We start from the raw sequence: 17,466 nt of genomic DNA on the forward strand, positions 1-17,466 counted from the left end.
CTGTCACTTGATACGTTGCACACAAAACCGCAGTGTTCGCAGAATCAGGCCTGATCTCTGTTAGCACTTGCCGGTAAATTTTGATGACTTTCATATGCAGCAGAGTGCCAGTACTAGTGCCTCTCTACCTTTTGGTGAACTGGCGAGTACCAGCGGTCTAGTACATCTTGGTCTTTCACATACCTCCTTGATTTTTGGAGCTGTTTTTCACGGAATATCTGTATGCATTGATTGTGGATCAAAGCAATTTATATGCACAACAATTTATCGCCACCAACCCAAATTCAAACTTTGCCAGACCATTCGCATGGAAACTCATTACGGTTTTCGAATTTACATTTTTTTGGACCTAACCCTCAACATGGGCATTACTAAAAGAAATGAATTGCGGTTGTATTGGTCCGCAGACCAGATTCATCATATACCGTGTTCTCTGCTGCCATGGCCAGGCATAGATATGAGAGTATAATGTGTTTTATGCATTTCAACAATACACTCTGTCATCCTCGGGGTAACCCTGAATTTGATCGGCTCCACAAGATGCAACCCCTCGCAAATCACCTTAACCAAAAATTTGCAGATGTCTATACTCCCAAGTAAAACATCTGCATTGATGAGTCCCTCCTTAATTTTTCTGGCTGCCTTGCATTCACACAATTTCTCCCCAGCAAGCGTGCCAGATATGGGGTCAAGATGTAGAAGACCTGTGAGAGGGCAACAGGCTATACCTATAAGTTTTGGATTTACGAGGGAAAAGATAGTCACGTGCAGCCCCCCGGATGCCCAGACTACATGGGGAGTAGTGGCAAGATAGTTTGAGACTTGGTGTCATCATTTTTCCATATGGGGTACCACTTATACATGGTCATTTTTTTTTCAAGCGTGCCACTATTTAGACAGAAGTGGGTGGATGCAGGGTGGTATATTCTAATGGTGGGCATACCACACACTTTTTCTGGCAGAGATTTCTTCTCATTTTTTCATTCAGTCCACAGGCTGCATACAAAAAAAAGAACATAGCATATACACCCAACAAGGATCAGCGACTTACTGGTACATCACTGGACTTTGGTTATATCAGGATGATACCTACAGCTGCAAGCATCATCCTGGTATCGTTTTTTTCAGCCGGCAATCGGCTTTCATGTAAAAGCAATCCTAGTGGCTAATTAGCTGCAGGATTGCTTTTACAAGCAGCAGGAGATGATGCCCCCCCCTCCCCCGCTGCCTTCCACGGCCTTCTCGGGCAGTCTCGTGCCATCGGGGGAATCTGAGAATGCAGCCAGTGTTTCTGCCAGCTGACCATAGAGCTGATTGGAGACCAGAGTGGTGCCAGTCATCTCTATAGTCTAAGAATTCGGAAGCTTCGAGCATTTCATCACTTCAGTTTCGCAGGATATAAACAGCGCCATTTGTAAATTTGGAAAGCATCTGATCACACCGATTTTGGTTTGATTAGATAATGTAAGGGCAGAGGAGATATCCAGAGTCTGATAGACCCCAGATTTCTCAAAAAAGAATATATGACAATGCCCATTGAAGTTATAGGGGATATTTGCATTCCCTGCTATAGCATTAAAAGTGATCAAAAGAAAAAAAAAAATGAAAGGTACAATGTAAAAATAATAAAATCAAAATAACTAAAAAAAATAAATTGCCCTTCCCATGCACACACACCTGTGTGCACAAGCCTTGACCATGTGTCATTATGTAAACAGTGGTTGCACCATGCATGTGAGGTATTGCTGTGAACGTCAGATCAAGGGCAGTAAGTCTAACACTAGACCTCCTCTGTAAATCTAAAATGGTAGCTTTTAAAGGCTTTTAAAGCGTTGCCTATGGATATTAAAAATTGTGCAGTTTGTCGCCATTGCACGGGGTATGTGCAGTTTTAAAGCATGTCATGTTTGGTATCTATTTACTTGGCATACCGTTATCTTTTATATTTTATCAAATAATTGGCCAATATATTGTGTTTTTGTGCATTAAATGTAAAAAAAGTGTTTTTTTTTAATTTGCTTTTGAAAAATCGCTGCGCGAGTACTATGTGCCATAATAAATTGTAGTACCCACCATTTTATTCACTAGGGTGTCTGCTTTAAAAAAATATATATAATGTTTGTGGGTTTAAATTAATTTCCTAGCAAAAAATACAGATTTTTTTCATGTGAACAAAAAGTGTCAGAAAAGGCTTGGTCTTCAGGTGGTTAGAAGAGTGAGTGATGTGTGGAAAAAACTTCTAATGCTGGGCATAAAACGCCCCCACCCCCCAAAACGACCCCTTTTTGGAAAGTAGACACCCCAAACTATTTGCTGAGAGGCATGTTGAATCAATAGAAGAATCTATTTTTTTACCACAAGTTTTTGGAAAATGACAAAAAAAAAATTTTTTTTTTTTTTTTTTTTTTTTTTTTTTTTACACAAAATTGTCACTTAAATGATTTACTGCTCACACATGCCATGGGTATATATGGAATTACTCCCCAAAATTTATTCTGCTACTTCTCCCGAGTATGGGGGTACCACATGTGAGAGACGTTTTGGCAGTCTAGCCAAGTACAGGACCCCAAAATCCAATAAGCACCTTCAGGCTTTTAAAGGGCTTTATTTCCTCATTACACTTCCAGACTACCTATCACAGTTTCGGAGGCCCTGAAATGCCAGGATAGCGCCTAACCCCCCCAAATGACCCCTTTTTTTGAAAAGTAGACACCCCTAGGAATTTGATAAAAAGCACGGTAAGTTTTTTGCAGATCTCATTTGTTGCCACAAGTTTTTGGAAAATGAAGAAAAAAAACAAAAACATATTTTTTCTATTCTTTTTTTATATTTCAAAACCTTTTGAGAAAAAAATGACATCTGCAAATTACTAACCATGCCTCTTTTTAAATTTCTTGGGGTGTCTACTTTCCAGAAAGGGGTCATTTGGGGGGGTTTGGTGCTATCCTGGCATGTCAGGGCCTTCAAAACTGTGATAGGTAGAGAGGAAGTTACGCACCTTCAGGCTTTCAAAGTGGTCATTGGATTTCTGGCTCCTGTATGTGGCTAGGCTCCCAAAAAGTCTCACACACGTGTGGTATCTCCATGCTCGGTAGAAGTAGCAGAATGTATTTTGGGGTGTAATTCCACATATACCCATGGCTTGTGCGAGAAATAAATCATTTAAATGACAATTTCGTGTAAAAAAAAAAAAAAAAAAATGTTTTTGTCATTTTCCAGAAACCTGTGGGTAAAAAATAAATCTTCCATGGACTCAATATGCCTCTCAGCAGATAGCTTAGGGTGTCTACTTTCCGAAAAGGGGTCATTTGGGGGTGTTTGTACTATCCTGGTATTTTAGCACCTCAAGAAATGTGATGGACAGTCAAAGTAAAAGCTGTGTAAATTCCATTATCTATACCATAGTTTGTAGACGCTATAACTTTCACACAAAGCAATCAATATACACTTATTGGGATTTTTTTTTTATCAAAAACATGTAGCAGAATACATTTGGCCTAAATTTATAACTAACTTTGAGTTTACTATATATTTTTTATAGCTGAAAGTAAAAAATATTGTTTTTCTTCAAAATTTTGGGTCTTTTTTTGTTTATAGCGTGAAGAATAGAAAGCGCACAGATGATCAAATACCACCAAAAGAAATCTCTATTTGTGTGAAAAAAAGGACGTAAATTTTGTTTGGGTGCAGCATTGCATGACCGCGCAATTATCAGTTGAATTAGTGCAGCGCCGAGTACCAAAAAGAGGCCTGGTCATTAAGGGGGGTAAATCCTCAGGAGGGCAAGTGGTTAAACAATGTAATGAGGAAGGGTGTTAGGGCTATAAAACACCTTCTGGAGAAGAGAAAAAAAGTAGATATTCTGTAGTCCTAAAACAATTCTGTCCTAGAATGACAACAATGCTCCTCCCACAGATATAGATAATAAAGATAATCAATTAAGGTGCCACATCTAGGGACTGGCAAGCTACAAAATATTCAGAATAAGCGATTGTTCTTGATGTGGAGAAGCTGAATGGCAATTGAAATGCATTATGGGTAAACAGTCTTAAAGGTGAAAATAAAGTGCCATTCAGTTTTCTAATCCACACACACCAGACAAACACTATAGCTAACTTCTGGGTATTTTTTTTTCCATGATTGGTCAAGACTATGACTGGATAGTGAAGGAGCAGCAGCATGCTGATGACATTATCTCTCTGCTCTGTTTTCCAGTCCCTAAGCTACATTTGTTAGACACATAACACAGTGCACTAAAGTCTGGCGGTATAATTGTTAAAGGGATCTGCAGAGAAATATAGGCAGCTAGTGTAAAAATTCAGGTACTATTAAAGTCTACATATATATTTATAAATTAATACTTGACTGGATTAAATAGGGGGCTTGCACATTAAAGGCCTGTTCACACTATGCAGTCACCACAAGGGCACATAGAAAACATGCTCTGTTCACACAACAATGATGCCTTTAGATGGGTTGCAGTGTGTTGTGAAAAAAATTAACACATTCTGCATTTTTCCGCACTGCATGGACGCTCACCTGACGTTCCTACTGGCCACTGCAGTTATCTTCATCAGATAAACAAATGAAATGTCACATTTCAATCAAACTGAAAAAAAGGTAAACCTGTATTGTGTTGTCACAATGCAAGGCAGCACTCCCCACCACTGGCATAGAATGGACAATAGCTTGCATGCTAAAATGAATAGTTGGCCAGGGGGGGCAGCCTTGGGCAAGTAGAGAAGAATTAGGCAGTGCACCACAGTAAATTATGAATGTGGCAAAATTCTGCTAAAAGGAGAGAGGGTGGCTACAAGGTAACATATCGTAGTCATTGTACCCAAAAATTACTGTGCCGCAAGCAAGAGTCTAACTCTAACAAACTTTATCAATATAATCAGTGAATACTTCACAACCAACAACTATTGCACATTATATATAATGCAGTGATAAAGAGTATATAATGTACTTAGTATGTTGGGCTGTATAGGATATACTCCTGATCATTACACTCTGAGTGCAGTGGTCAGGAGTATGTCCTGTACAGCCCAATGTACAGAGTGCAGTGGTCAGGAGTATGTCCTGTACAGCCCAACGTACAGAGTGCAATGGTCAGGAGTATGTCCTGTACAGCCCAACGTACAGAGTGCAATGGTCAGGAGTATGTCCTGTACAGCCCAACGTACAGAGTGCAGTGGTCAGGAGTATGTCCTGTACAGCCCAACGTACAGAGTGCAGTGGTCAGGAGTATGTCCTGTACAGCCCAACGTACAGAGTGCAGTGGTCAGGAGTATGTCCTGTACAGCCCAACGTACAGAGTGCAGTGGTCAGGAGTATGAAATACTACATGTGTATATAGAGCATAGGAGTTCAGGGGTATGTAACCCAGAGTGCAGGGGTCAGGAAAGCATAATGCACAGGTCCGTACACCGTGGCCAACAGAAAGTTATCCCCCCTTCCTAAACCCATTCACCAGACCAGGCAGTTCAAAGTAAGGAGAAGTCCCTTTTTTCTGTTGCATGATGTGGCTGAAGCCAAGGAGGTGCTAAGGAGGTCTACCTCGATCTGAACTAGCTCAATCTTTTTGAAACGTTTATCTCTGGGGTCTGGCAGGAATGGCTACAGAGCTTCAGGTGTCTGGCAGCTGTCAACAATGGCTGCTGCACAGTAGATGCTTTGGGGATCAAAAGGGGGTTTGAACCTTTCTCTGTTTATGCTCCAGCTTTCTTGCTAAAACGGACAAGGGGAAAGGTTGTCTCCTACTATCTAAGCTGCCACAGAGTAATTGGTTGGACTCATTCTTCCATACTGTACAGTGCCTGGTTAATTTTGAGCATCATATTGTGAATTTCCTACAGATGCCTTCTTGAAAGAGGCCAGCTCTATTTCATGCTGCTGCCACTCTGCTACATGACTTTAAATTTATAATTTGTTTTTTATTTCTTCTGTAAGCAAATGTCAGCTGTTTTTGGTGGTTTCTCACTGGAGTTAAAAAAATAAAAAATTAAAACCTGTGTAAATTCAACTTTTTTTTTTGTCCTATGCGTATAGGCAATGCCAGTCAAGTTAGCGATGGAGCTGCAGCAGTTTTGCTAGCTAAACGATCAACAGCCATGCATCTGGGTCTTCCTATCATGGGGGTGCTAAAGTCCTTTGCTGTAGTGGGGGTCCCTCCTGATATTATGGGGATAGGACCAGCCTATGCTATACCTGTGGCTTTAGAGAAAGCAGGTAGGTATTAACTGGTTTGTTTAATATTTTAACTGCAGACTATTTAAATTAAACTGTGACAATATAAATATTATAACTATTTTAAAGCTTGTTTATGCCTACAGGTCTGACAATTCATGATATTGATGTGTATGAAATTAATGAAGCATTTGCCAGTCAGGTGAGTTCTAATCTCTGATTAGCTATTTCAGCAAATACTTCAGGTGCCCAAAGACGGCTCAACCTGGTTAGCAATAAGTATTTTTACAGAATGGAGCAAATATAATTTATTGCACTCTTCAATAGGGTGGAGTTATTGAAGGCAAATAGACTGTGCACTTTTTAAGTGCAATTGCACTCATTTTTCCCAGAGCTTAGGGAATGTGGTGAAGGTCTGCTGATTTCCACTATCCAATCATGTACAAAGAAAAATGTGTTTTTTGTTTTTTTTTGGGGTTTTTTTTTCTTGCACTTGATTGGATATTCTTTACAAAGTGAAGCTTTACCACATTTACTAAGCTCTGGGGAAAATGAGTGCAACTGCACTTGGAAAGTGCACAGGTTATTTGCCTTTAGGAAATACACCCCAATATATAGATAAAACTGCTAAAGTCTGAAAACTAGTGCTGCATCTCTCAACAATCTGGCATGTTGATATTTGAAAACTTTTAACAAAAAAAAAAAGCCACAGATCTGCATTATACAAACTAAGAACTTTAGAAAAACAGAGTTTAGGAAAACATGCAAAATCCCTGATATGGTGTTCATTTTTAAGCCTTTCCATGTTTTTAAAATGGCCCTCCATATATATTGTTTATCAACTGTTAGTCTGTATCAATTGAGAGGCTGCGAATAATCATTTTATCTTGTGTAAAGGGTCTTGTAATCTAGGACTGGTCATTTTTAATTTGCCAGGTCGCAATAACAACCACTCTAGCAACTGGGTCATTGAGAGCTATTGCCAATGGGGAGGCCGGTACTGAAATGTTGCGGCTATTGTTAAGTGGACCCAGCACTGCATTTTTCTTTTTATCCATTTTACCACAATGAGACTAGGCAGCACTGAGCCAGAACTTGTCTGGTCACTGGAAGTTGAACCTCTATGTAGCATAGGACTAAGACCAGTGAGGTAATAAGTGGGAACTGGTATAGTACAGTGTTCTAGATAACAAATACTGGACTGATGCTGTTCTGTACAGTGCCACCCAGGAGCACCATGCAAAGGTTCCATCGCTGGCCCCAGGAGGAGGAGAGGAGCCCCCAGTAAGCCAGGCATGTGCATAGTCTGCTTTCCAGACTTCTGTCACTGTATTCCATTCACACGCATAGATATAGTGTATTTGTCATCCATATTTTAGAAAGGCCAGCATGCATTTAAGTGAAGTGAGGTTTCTGCATTCTGCCAGTCTACTAGAGGCTGATGACAGCAGAAAGGCGTTAATATATGGTATAGAGCTATAGTGTGACAGTGAGAAGTTATATGATAGGAGTCTTCATGACTCAATGGTCATCCAACAAAGTGATATGCATCTCCAGGATATGTGGCCTCATAATCACATTATTTAACTGCTGTGTCCAGGCAGCTGCATTACTGGGATGTCCCTGCCATTTGGATTGATGGGTAAGTGGCAGATTTGGCCTTTTTTTTTTTTATAATTCAAATATTTATTAATTTTCCATTTCAATTACATTTCATCATCACAATATAAATATATATATATATATATAAAATATATTCTATAATATTATATTAACCAACATTTCTACTTTATATACTCTATGCAACCTTTTCCCCCCTTCTCCACCCCCCACCCTATGTCCCCTCTGCCTATTCTATCTTTTCTCTACGTCTTCTTATATCAGCAAGTGGAATTTTTCTGTTGTTATCTTTATTCTTTCCTACACCTCATATATAATCTGGCTTTTTCCCAGTTCTCCCATTTCCCATGATAAACCTCCATCTTATCTTCTTGGGTATGGCACAGCCTTTCCATCTTTTTAATCTGCTCAACTCTTTCAATCCAGTCCTCTTCCTTTGGTGCCTCTATTTGCCTCCAGAACTTGGGTATCAGGGCTTTTGCAGCATTTATATAGTTCCATATCCCTGATTTTTTATATTTATTTACCGTTATATCCGTGATGTGCAAAATACATACTTCTGGATCTAGATTTATATCTATTTCTGTCAATTTTCTTATTAAGTGGATTATTGTTGTCCAGAATATCTGGATTTTTGGGCATCCCCACCATATATGGTATATTGTGCCTATTTCTCCACATCCCCTCCAACACAGCGGTGTACTCTCTCCACACATCTTATTTTCTACTACTGGTGAAATGTGCCATCTTGTCAAACACTTATAGTTCATTTCTACTTCTCTCATAGAGACATTTTCGTGAGTTAATCTATACATTCTCCTCTGCTTTTCCTCATCTATCACAACTCCCATATCCATTTCCCATTTTGTTAAATATGTTGGTTTCGTGTTTGTGTCTAGTTCAGTGAGTATTTTATAAATTCTAGCAATCCCGTGTTTCCCATCACCTTGTGTTCCCAATGTCTTTTCAAACAAGTTCCAATTGTCTCTTGTCCTTAAAGGTCTTGGCAAACTTCCGACAAAACACCTCAATTGGAAATACCGCCATTCGTCTAATTTAGTGAAAATCTCTCCCTCTTTTTTTTTCAATTCGCCATATACTCCTATTTCATCTCCCACCAAGATATCTCCTAATTGCACCTTATCTTTTTTAAACCACTTCCCTCCTATTTCTTCTCTACCTGGGGGGAAAAACTCTGTATTTTTTAGTGGAATCAGTGTAGAATTAAAAGTCCATTTCATACTTCTGTGTAAGTTATCCCAAATCTTTAAAACATTCAAAGTGTATGTATTTACATTGTCATTTAAACCCCTATACTGTGTTGGTACCCATATCATTCTTCCCAAGTCTATTCCGCTGAGTTCATTCTCTATTCTCACCCAGCTTTTTTTATTATTAAATATCCAATCTATGGTTCTTGCCAGTATTACCGCTTTGTAATATCTTTTAAAGTCTGGGAGCCCTAAACCCCCTCTTTCTTTCCTCCTACTTAGCAGTTCGTATGACAGTCTTGGTTTTTTATTCCTCCATATGTATCTTGTTATCAATTTCTTAATTATTTTAAAGAAAATCTCTGGGAGTTTAATTGGGATCATTTGATATCTATATATGATTTTTGGTACTATTACCATTTTTACCAGATTAATACGGCCCATCCATGTCGGGGTTCCTCCCTCCAATCTTTTTAATTCATCTCTAATCTCATTTATCAGTGTAATATAGTTTAGTTTATATAGATGTTTATGTGAGGCTGTGAGTTTTACTCCTAAATATTTTATATCTCTATCTTTCCATTTAAAGGGAAATTCTTTTTGTATCCTTTCTTTTTCGTTTTTTAAGATGTTTATATTTAGAATCTCCGTTTTTGTTGGATTTATCTTTAAATTTGATAGTTCTCCGTACTCCTTTAGTGACTTCATTAAGTTTGGAAGTGTTATCCTGGGGTTTCCTACATAGAACAACAAGTCGTCTGCGAAAGCAGCAACTTTATGTTCCGTATCTCCTATTCGGATTCCCTTTACGTCTCTATTCAGTCTTATTGTTGATAGTAGAGGTTCTAGAGATATAACATACAGCAATGGGGATAATGGGCATCCCTGTCTTGTTCCGTTTGACATCTCAATGGGTTCTGACCTCTCCCCATTTACCCCAATGACCACCGAGGGGTATCTGTACAGCTTTCCTATCCATTCTCTCATCCTAGGCCCGATTCCCAAAGCTTCCAGAGTGTCCATCATGAATCTCCAATTTACCCTATCAAACGCTTTTTCAGCATCTATAGACAGTAGTACCGCCGGTTCTTTTCCCTTTTTACTCTTTTGGATTAGCATCAATGATCGTACCCCATTATCTTTTCCTTCCCTCCCTGGAACAAAGCCCACCTGATCCTCATGTATCCATCCAGGCATTAGCTCTTTCAATCTGTTTGCTAGGACCTTTGCGTACAACTTAGTGTCTGTGTTCAGTAGTGAAATAGGTCTATAGCTAGAACACTGAGAGGGATCTTTTCCCTCTTTCTGAATGAGCACGAGTTGGGCTTGTAATGATTCTCTTCTTACTTCCATCTCTCCACCTAGTGCATTCATGTAGTTTTTGAGTTTTGGTACTAAGATTTCACTGAATTTTTTATAGTATCTCACTGTATAACCATCTGGGCCTGGGCTTTTCCCCGACACTGTCCCCTTTAATGCTAGTTTTATTTCTTCCTGTGAGATATCTGCGTCTAGGGAGTTTAGTTGGTCCTCACTTAATTTTAATAACCTAGCCATTTCCAAATATTTCTTTCTTTTCTGGTTTTTCTCACTGTCTATAGTTTCTGAACTTTCCGAGGGGCTTATATTGTACAGTTTCCTGTAATATTCTATGAAGGCTTTGGTGATATCTTTATTTGAGTGTTTCATGTTTCCTTTAGCATCTTTTATTTTTTCTATATAATTTCTATTTTTCTTTTTCCTCAGGGCTCTCATCAGATACTTTCCAGGTCTTTCTCCCCATCTATATCTCTCACTTAGAACTCTATTATATACTTTTCTCCTCTCCTCTTCTATCATTTCTTTCAGTTCTTCCTTCTGTTTTTTTAACTTCAGCTCTATTTCTTTTGTTATTCTATTCTTATGTATTTGTTCTAATTTATCTATTTCTTCTAAGAGCTCATTCATTTTCTCCCTTCTTTCTTTTTTCTTTCTAGCCCCAATCGCCATTAATATTCCTCTTATATAAGCTTTGTGAGCCTCCCACACTGTGGCTGTTGACACCTCCCCTGTCTCATTCTCCTTAAAAAAGCGTTCGATCTCCTCCCCTATTTTCTGAGCTATTTCCCTTTCCACTAAAAGTGTCTCATTCAATTTCCATCCCAGCCCTCCGCTTTTCCTTCTCCCCCATTCCATTTTCATAGTAACTGGAGCGTGGTCTGATAAAGTTATTATCTCTATATCTACCTGGGTCAGATGGTCGATTAATTGATGTTCTATTAATATATAATCTAATCTTGAATATCTCTTGTGCATATTTGAGAAAAAAGTATAATCTCTATCTTGCGTGTGTGTAATTCTCCAGGCATCTACCAGTTGACTTATGTGTAATTCTTTTTTCAATAATTTCAGGGCCTTACTTCCTTCTGTCTTTATATGGGAGGTGGCATCCCTTTGTGGGTCCATACAGAAGTTAAAATCCCCTGCCAGGATCAAACGTCCTTTTTTAAAGTCCATCAACTTCCTCAACACCTTTTTCAGATACTCCTCCGGTTTTTTATTAGGGCAGTAGATGTTGGCCAGTGTACACTCGATCTCCTGTAACTTGCCCCTTAAGAACAAAAATCTCCCATCTGGGTCTGTTTTTCTATCTTCCAACTCAAACCTAACGTTCTTTGCCAGGCCTATTGCTACCCCTTTTGCTCTTTTAACCGGGGAATCTGCATAGTACCATGTTGGGTATTTTTTAGACCTCAGTCTAACATTTGAGCTTATCTCAAGATGTGTCTCCTGTAAAAATATCACTGAGGCTTCTCTATGATGTAATTCTTTAAATAATCTATATCTTTTCCCGGGACAGTTCAACCCATTTATGTTATATGTTATAAACTGAATCTCTTCCATCTTCCTTAGATTTCCTCTTTTCTCCTCCATCTATATTTTTTATTTCTCTCTCCTTCTCCCTTCTCACTTGTTTTTATATCATCTTTTATTTTGCAGAGAAAACAACCTCCCTCTCCCATTTCCCACCCTGCCAACCTTCCAACCCCCTCCCTCCCCCCTCCCCTCCCCCCTCTTTTTAGGCCTAACATTTGCCTACTAATCATTTATGGATTAAAAAAAAATCCACCTTTGATTTGATCCTTGGGCTAAAACTCCGTCCATGGACGACTTTCCCCTTGACTAACCTCCCCATAACCTCCCAAGCCCCACCTGAATATTATCACTGGCAGAAAAATAGAGAGAGAAAAAAAATGAAAAAAAGACGAAAAAAATCCATAACGAAGGCAATAGAGTGGGGGTAGGTGGCGAGAGGAGAAGAAAGGGGTTAAAAAAAAAAAAAAAAAAAAAAAAAAAACACCTCTCTCCTCCTCCCTCCCTCTCCCCCCCTCCACCTCCTCCCCCCCACAAATTGCCAGTCCTCTTTTCTCTTCGCTCTACTTTCTCATCGTTCTTCTTCCCAGCCAGGGATTTCCATTCTTTGAATTTTTAAACTGTCACAAAAAATTTTCGTATCTTCTGGAAACCTAAGGTATGCTGTAGTCCCGTTTTTCCATCCTATTAGGCATTCGGGAGTCCCCCATCTATATTGCACCTTTTGTTCTTTCAACCTTTTCAATAGGGGTCTCAAAGTTCTCCTTCTCCACAAAGTCTCTGGAGCCAGATCCGCATATATCTGTATGTCTCCTCCTTCATACTTAATTACTGATTTTCCCTTAGTCTTCTTCCAGATTTTTTCTTTGTCCCGAAGTTCATAAAATTTGACAATTATATCTCTCGGCCTTTCTTTCCCCAGGTTTCTCAGGATTTTCCCTTTTCTAAAGATTCCTTCTATTTTAGACCTTTCCATTTCAGAGCTGTCTGTTATAATGTTAAATATTTTGCAAACCACCTCTTGCAAGCTTTCTCCCTTTAGGTTTTCTGAAACTCCACGTATCAAGATGTTTCTTTTCCTGTCTTTATTTTCTTGTATCTCAGCCTTATATAACAGTTTTTCTTGGACTTTCCCTATATTAATTAGTTCTTTTTCAAGTTCAGAGATAGCCTGGGTCTGGCCTTTAACTTTCTCCTCCGTTTCCTCAATTCTCTCCAAGAGATGTCCCAGATCACTGCGAATGTTTACCATTTCTTGTTTTATTGTTTTCTCCAGTTCTTTAAACATTTCTGCCATTTCCTTTTTATTAGGTATTTGTAGGTCTTTTTCCGCCTCTGTATTGCCTGATATTTGCTGGTTACTAGTATCCGGGCCTATTGATACTCTAGGGCTTCTTTCCATACTAAGGTCTGCTTCTCCTTTTTCAGATCTGCTCTGAGGTCTTTCTGGGGTTACGTTTCCTTGGGTTGTATATTTTTTAATTGTGCCAGTCTGGGACCCTTTAAGCCCACTTCCTTTTACATTTTTGTTTTTCATTTTTCTCTGTGGCACTTATCCTTCTTATAGTCCTTTATAAGTTTATGGGTAGGGCGGGATATTATTTCTTAAAACTTTCAAGTCTCTGCTCTGTCCCCCTGCTGGTTTTTCTCCTTCTCTTCTCCTCCTCCTCCTCCTTCCCCCCTCTCCCCCTCCTTCTCCCCGAGCCTCTCCTCTTCTCTCTGCGTGTCTCTTCCGCCTTTTATACAGTCTCTAGGGGTCCCCCGTTCTTATATACACTTTTTAGAGGTCGGCATGGTAGATCTTCAAAAGTGAAATTCATAAGTGTCACTCACCCTCCTCCTATGTCTTCTTCCAGTGAGTGCCTTTTCGGTCGATTCCTCTGAGGGTCTGTTCATGGGGGGGAACTCCCCAGGGTCTCTTCAGACTCCTTGTCCAGGTTTCAATAGTTCTCCTTTCACGTATTTTTAGGCTCCAGGGTTACTAGGGGGATAGGGGGAGAGTGGGAGAGTGTGTCGGCCCCCGGCAAACAGGTCAGCGCTGCTCTCTCTCCACAAAACGCCGGCCGGCCGGCTTCCCGGTCTCCCAGAGGTGCTTTGCGGCCGGTCACGTGATCGCGCCGGCCCCTCTCGTCTCCCAGCGTCCAGGGACTCTCTCTTCAACAATCGCCCGCCACTCCTCTCTTTTCCCTCACCCGCATCAGTCTCTCCTCCGCCGGGAGCCGTCAGACCGGGTAAGTCCCCCACCGCAAGGCTCTAACATGTTCCAGGGGATAAGCTGGGAGGCCTGGGGAGGTCAGACACCGGAGCTCCGTCCACGAGCTCCTACACTGCCGCCATGTTCAGGCTCCGCCCCCTCTACAGGTGGGGTTCTACGGCAGATTTGGCCTTGACCCTAAATCAAAGCTGTACAATTTCCAGTCACCAAGGTGACTGAAAAAAACTCTCTGGTAACCAGGTAATTGAGTGGAGAGGTGGTGTTGAATGTACCACAGCTATTATTGGGTAAAGCTGGCACTCCATGAGAACATAGCTGATATTGTGACTGTGTTAACAGTTGGTTTTCTGTGAAATAGGCTAGGCTATTTCTTCCAGCATTATGAGCAAAGCAAGAATAGCTCAGTCGGTCGCCAGCTGTCAATACAGTCACAATAGCTACCATAATTTTTTTGCGCACAGGCTTTACCAAACAATAGCCCCCGCAGCACCTGACTCCCCCACAGGCAATAGCTAAAGGAAACCAGTACTTACAAATCTTGCATTATGTAACCTTATGTGGAATGCCTGGTACATACGGGGAGTTTTTTTTTTTCTCCTTTCAAGCCAGCGGACTGGACATAAAGTGAGAGGTTGCTGTACAACCAAAGTGATGTTAGTGCGATGATCTACCCCGCTGAGCTATTGTGTTCTGACAGGGAGACTGCCTGCCTGCCAGAACACACTGATCACCGCTCACAGCCATTGGCTGAAAGCAGTGATCGAATGCTTTTTTTTTTTTTTCCAGCGTGTCCATTCAATAAAAGCCACTCATTAGACCGGCTTCTGTCGGACAGGCTACTGTACACACGGACCGAATGTTGGCCAGTTTCTGTTGAAGCAGCCAATATTCGACCCATGTGTACCAGCCTTTAGCAAGTTTAATTTTCAAGCTACTTGCCAAGGACAATTTCTACTCTACATTCCACAGTGCAGTCCTGCCAATTGACTGAGATGCATTGCATTGTGGGATGTGACAGGGCTGTGCTTGTGCTGCTTTCCATGGCTTCTCCATATTTATGACTGATGTGATGTAGGACTGTATGCTCTTGCTATAGTTAGCATTTGTATTTACCATTCCATTACACACAGAGACTGCAATGTAGTAATGGTAGTTTTCCTTTAAAACACTATTTTCTTTGGCGTATGCAGGCGGTATACTGTGTGGAGAAACTGGGCATTCCCTTGGAGAAAGTTAACCCCAATGGAGGAGCCATAGCCCTTGGGCATCCTCTGGGCTGCACCGGAGCTCGACAGACAGTCACTTTACTGAATGAGCTCAAGAGAAGGGGGAAAAGGTAAGAAATTTTCTAGTCTGGGTTTCTGTGCACAACTGAATACTCAGCTTTTGGTAGGTACTGTGGAGTTGAATTGCCCACTGTTTTTGTTTTTTGTTCTTTTTTTTGTACATCTTGGGTGTTTGGAGACAAGTTGTCTGCACCTGAGTACTTGGCTCTGCTCAGTTAATGCAACAATTTTACAAGGGTATGAAAATACACTAATAATGCTGACTATCCTAGTAACAGGAATTCTCCTTTTTTAAGCTTCATATCTGTAGGAGGAAGATACTGTAGACCTATGCATTGTCTCATTTTTTGTTTTCAATCTCAGAATATGGTTATTCATTCTTACAGTAGCTAATTGAATTTAGTTGTTCCTTCAGTGTGTACATTTCAAGGTATTAGCCCTGGAGGTGGTACAGCTTCTCTGAATCCTAACCTACATATGCGGAGAGGTTTGATTTACTAAAGGCAAATTATTATTATTATTATTATACAGTATTTATAAAGCGCCAATAGTTCGCTCAGCGCTGTACATTACAAAGGGGGACAGAACATGTGACAGAACAATACCAATACAATGCAAAACATGAGGGGATCGAGGGCCCTGCTCTTTCGAGCTTACAATCTAGGAGAGAGGGAATGGTGGCACAGGAGGAGATAGCTGTGGGGGATGGAGTGGTAGGAAGAGTGGAGGAGGTCGACAAGTTAGCAGGGGGTGGGGTAGGCTTCCCTGAAGAGATGGGTTTTCAGGGTGCGCCTAAAGGAGAGGAGAGTAGGTGATAATCTGATGGGTTGGGGCAGGGAGTTCCAGAGCATGGGTGACACCCTGGAGAAGTCCTGGAGGCGGGCATGGGAGGAGGAGACCAGGGAACTAGAGAGAAGGAGGTCTTGTGAGGAGCGGAGTGTGCGTGCTGGGCGGTACTTGGATATTAGGTCAGTGATGTAGTTCGGAGCAGTATGGTGGACAGCTTTGTACGTCAGCGTTAGGATTTTGAATTTGATCCGTTGCGCAATCGGAAGCCAGTGGAGGGATTGGCAGAGGGGGGTGGCGGAGACGGAGCGGTTGGAAAGGTGAATGAGTCTGGCAGCCGTATTCAGGATCGACTGAAGCTGGGATACCCAGCGGCGAGGTAGGCCAGTGAGGAGGGAGTTGCAGTAGTCGAGTCGTGATATGATGAGGGAGTGGATGAGCTGTTTAGTGGTTTCTGGGGTTAGGAACGTGCGTATTTTGGCGATGTTGCGGAGGTGGAGTTTGCACAAGTTTGTTAAAGATTGGACTTGGGGCTGGAAGGATAGGTTGGAGTCCAGAATGACACGAAGTACTCTGGCCTGCAGGGCGGGTTTGATGGTGGCGTTGTTGGATGTGACGAAGAAGTCAATGGGGGGTGGGGTCCGGGATGGGGGGAAGACAAGAAACTCGGTTTTGGAGAGGTTCAGTTTAAGGAAGTGGAGCGACATCCAGTCTGATATGTCGCTCAGCAGGTGTGTGATTCGGGCGGAGACTGAGGGAGTGAGGTGGGGGGTTGAGAGATAGATTTGTGTGTCGTCAGCATATAGGTGGTAGTTGAAGCCTTGAGAGTGTATGAGTTGGCCAAGGGAGGAGGTGTAGATGGAGAAGAGAAGGGGCCCGAGGACAGAGCCTTGAGGGACCCCCAACAGAGAGGGGGAGTGAGGGGGAGGTGGTAGCATTATAGGTAATGCTGAAAGAGCGTTGTGACAAGTAGGATGAGAGCCAGGAGAGAGCAGAATCTCTGAGGCCGAGGGAGTGTAGTTTTTTGAGGAGGAGGGGGTGGTCGACTGTGTCGAAGGCCGCAGAGAGGTCAAGGAGTAGGAGCACTGAATAGTGGCCATTAGCTTTGGCGGTTAGCAGGTCGTTGGAGAGTTTGAGTAAGGCGGTTTCAGTGGAGTGTAGATTGTACAGTTGCAGTCTGCAAGGGCATTTGCTCCAGAGCTTAGTAAATTAGGGAAATCTCTGCTGACATCCATCTGTACAATAATATTCAAGAAAAAAATGCAGTTTTTTAATTTGCTTGTCTGCGATTGGCTATTTATTACAA

At 41.3% G+C, this 17,466-nt stretch overlaps 1 protein-coding gene across 1 annotated transcript in view; it reads left to right on the plus strand.

The window, feature by feature from the left end:
- ACAA1 (acetyl-CoA acyltransferase 1) overlaps positions 1-17,466 on the plus strand; it is a 54,509-nt gene that overhangs the window by 33,610 nt on the left and 3,433 nt on the right. The window contains exons 9-11 of the mRNA XM_089655256.1: positions 6,052-6,231; positions 6,336-6,391; positions 15,279-15,424. Coding sequence (XP_089511382.1) covers positions 6,052-6,231; positions 6,336-6,391; positions 15,279-15,424 — 382 coding nt within the window. The remainder of the gene's footprint in view (positions 1-6,051; positions 6,232-6,335; positions 6,392-15,278; positions 15,425-17,466) is intronic.

The sequence above is a fragment of the Staurois parvus genome, unplaced genomic scaffold, assembly GCF_062004578.1.
Source record: "Staurois parvus isolate SC_StPar_1 unplaced genomic scaffold, SC_StPar_1.0 ptg000829l, whole genome shotgun sequence".
Taxonomy (NCBI): Eukaryota; Metazoa; Chordata; class Amphibia; order Anura; family Ranidae; genus Staurois; species Staurois parvus.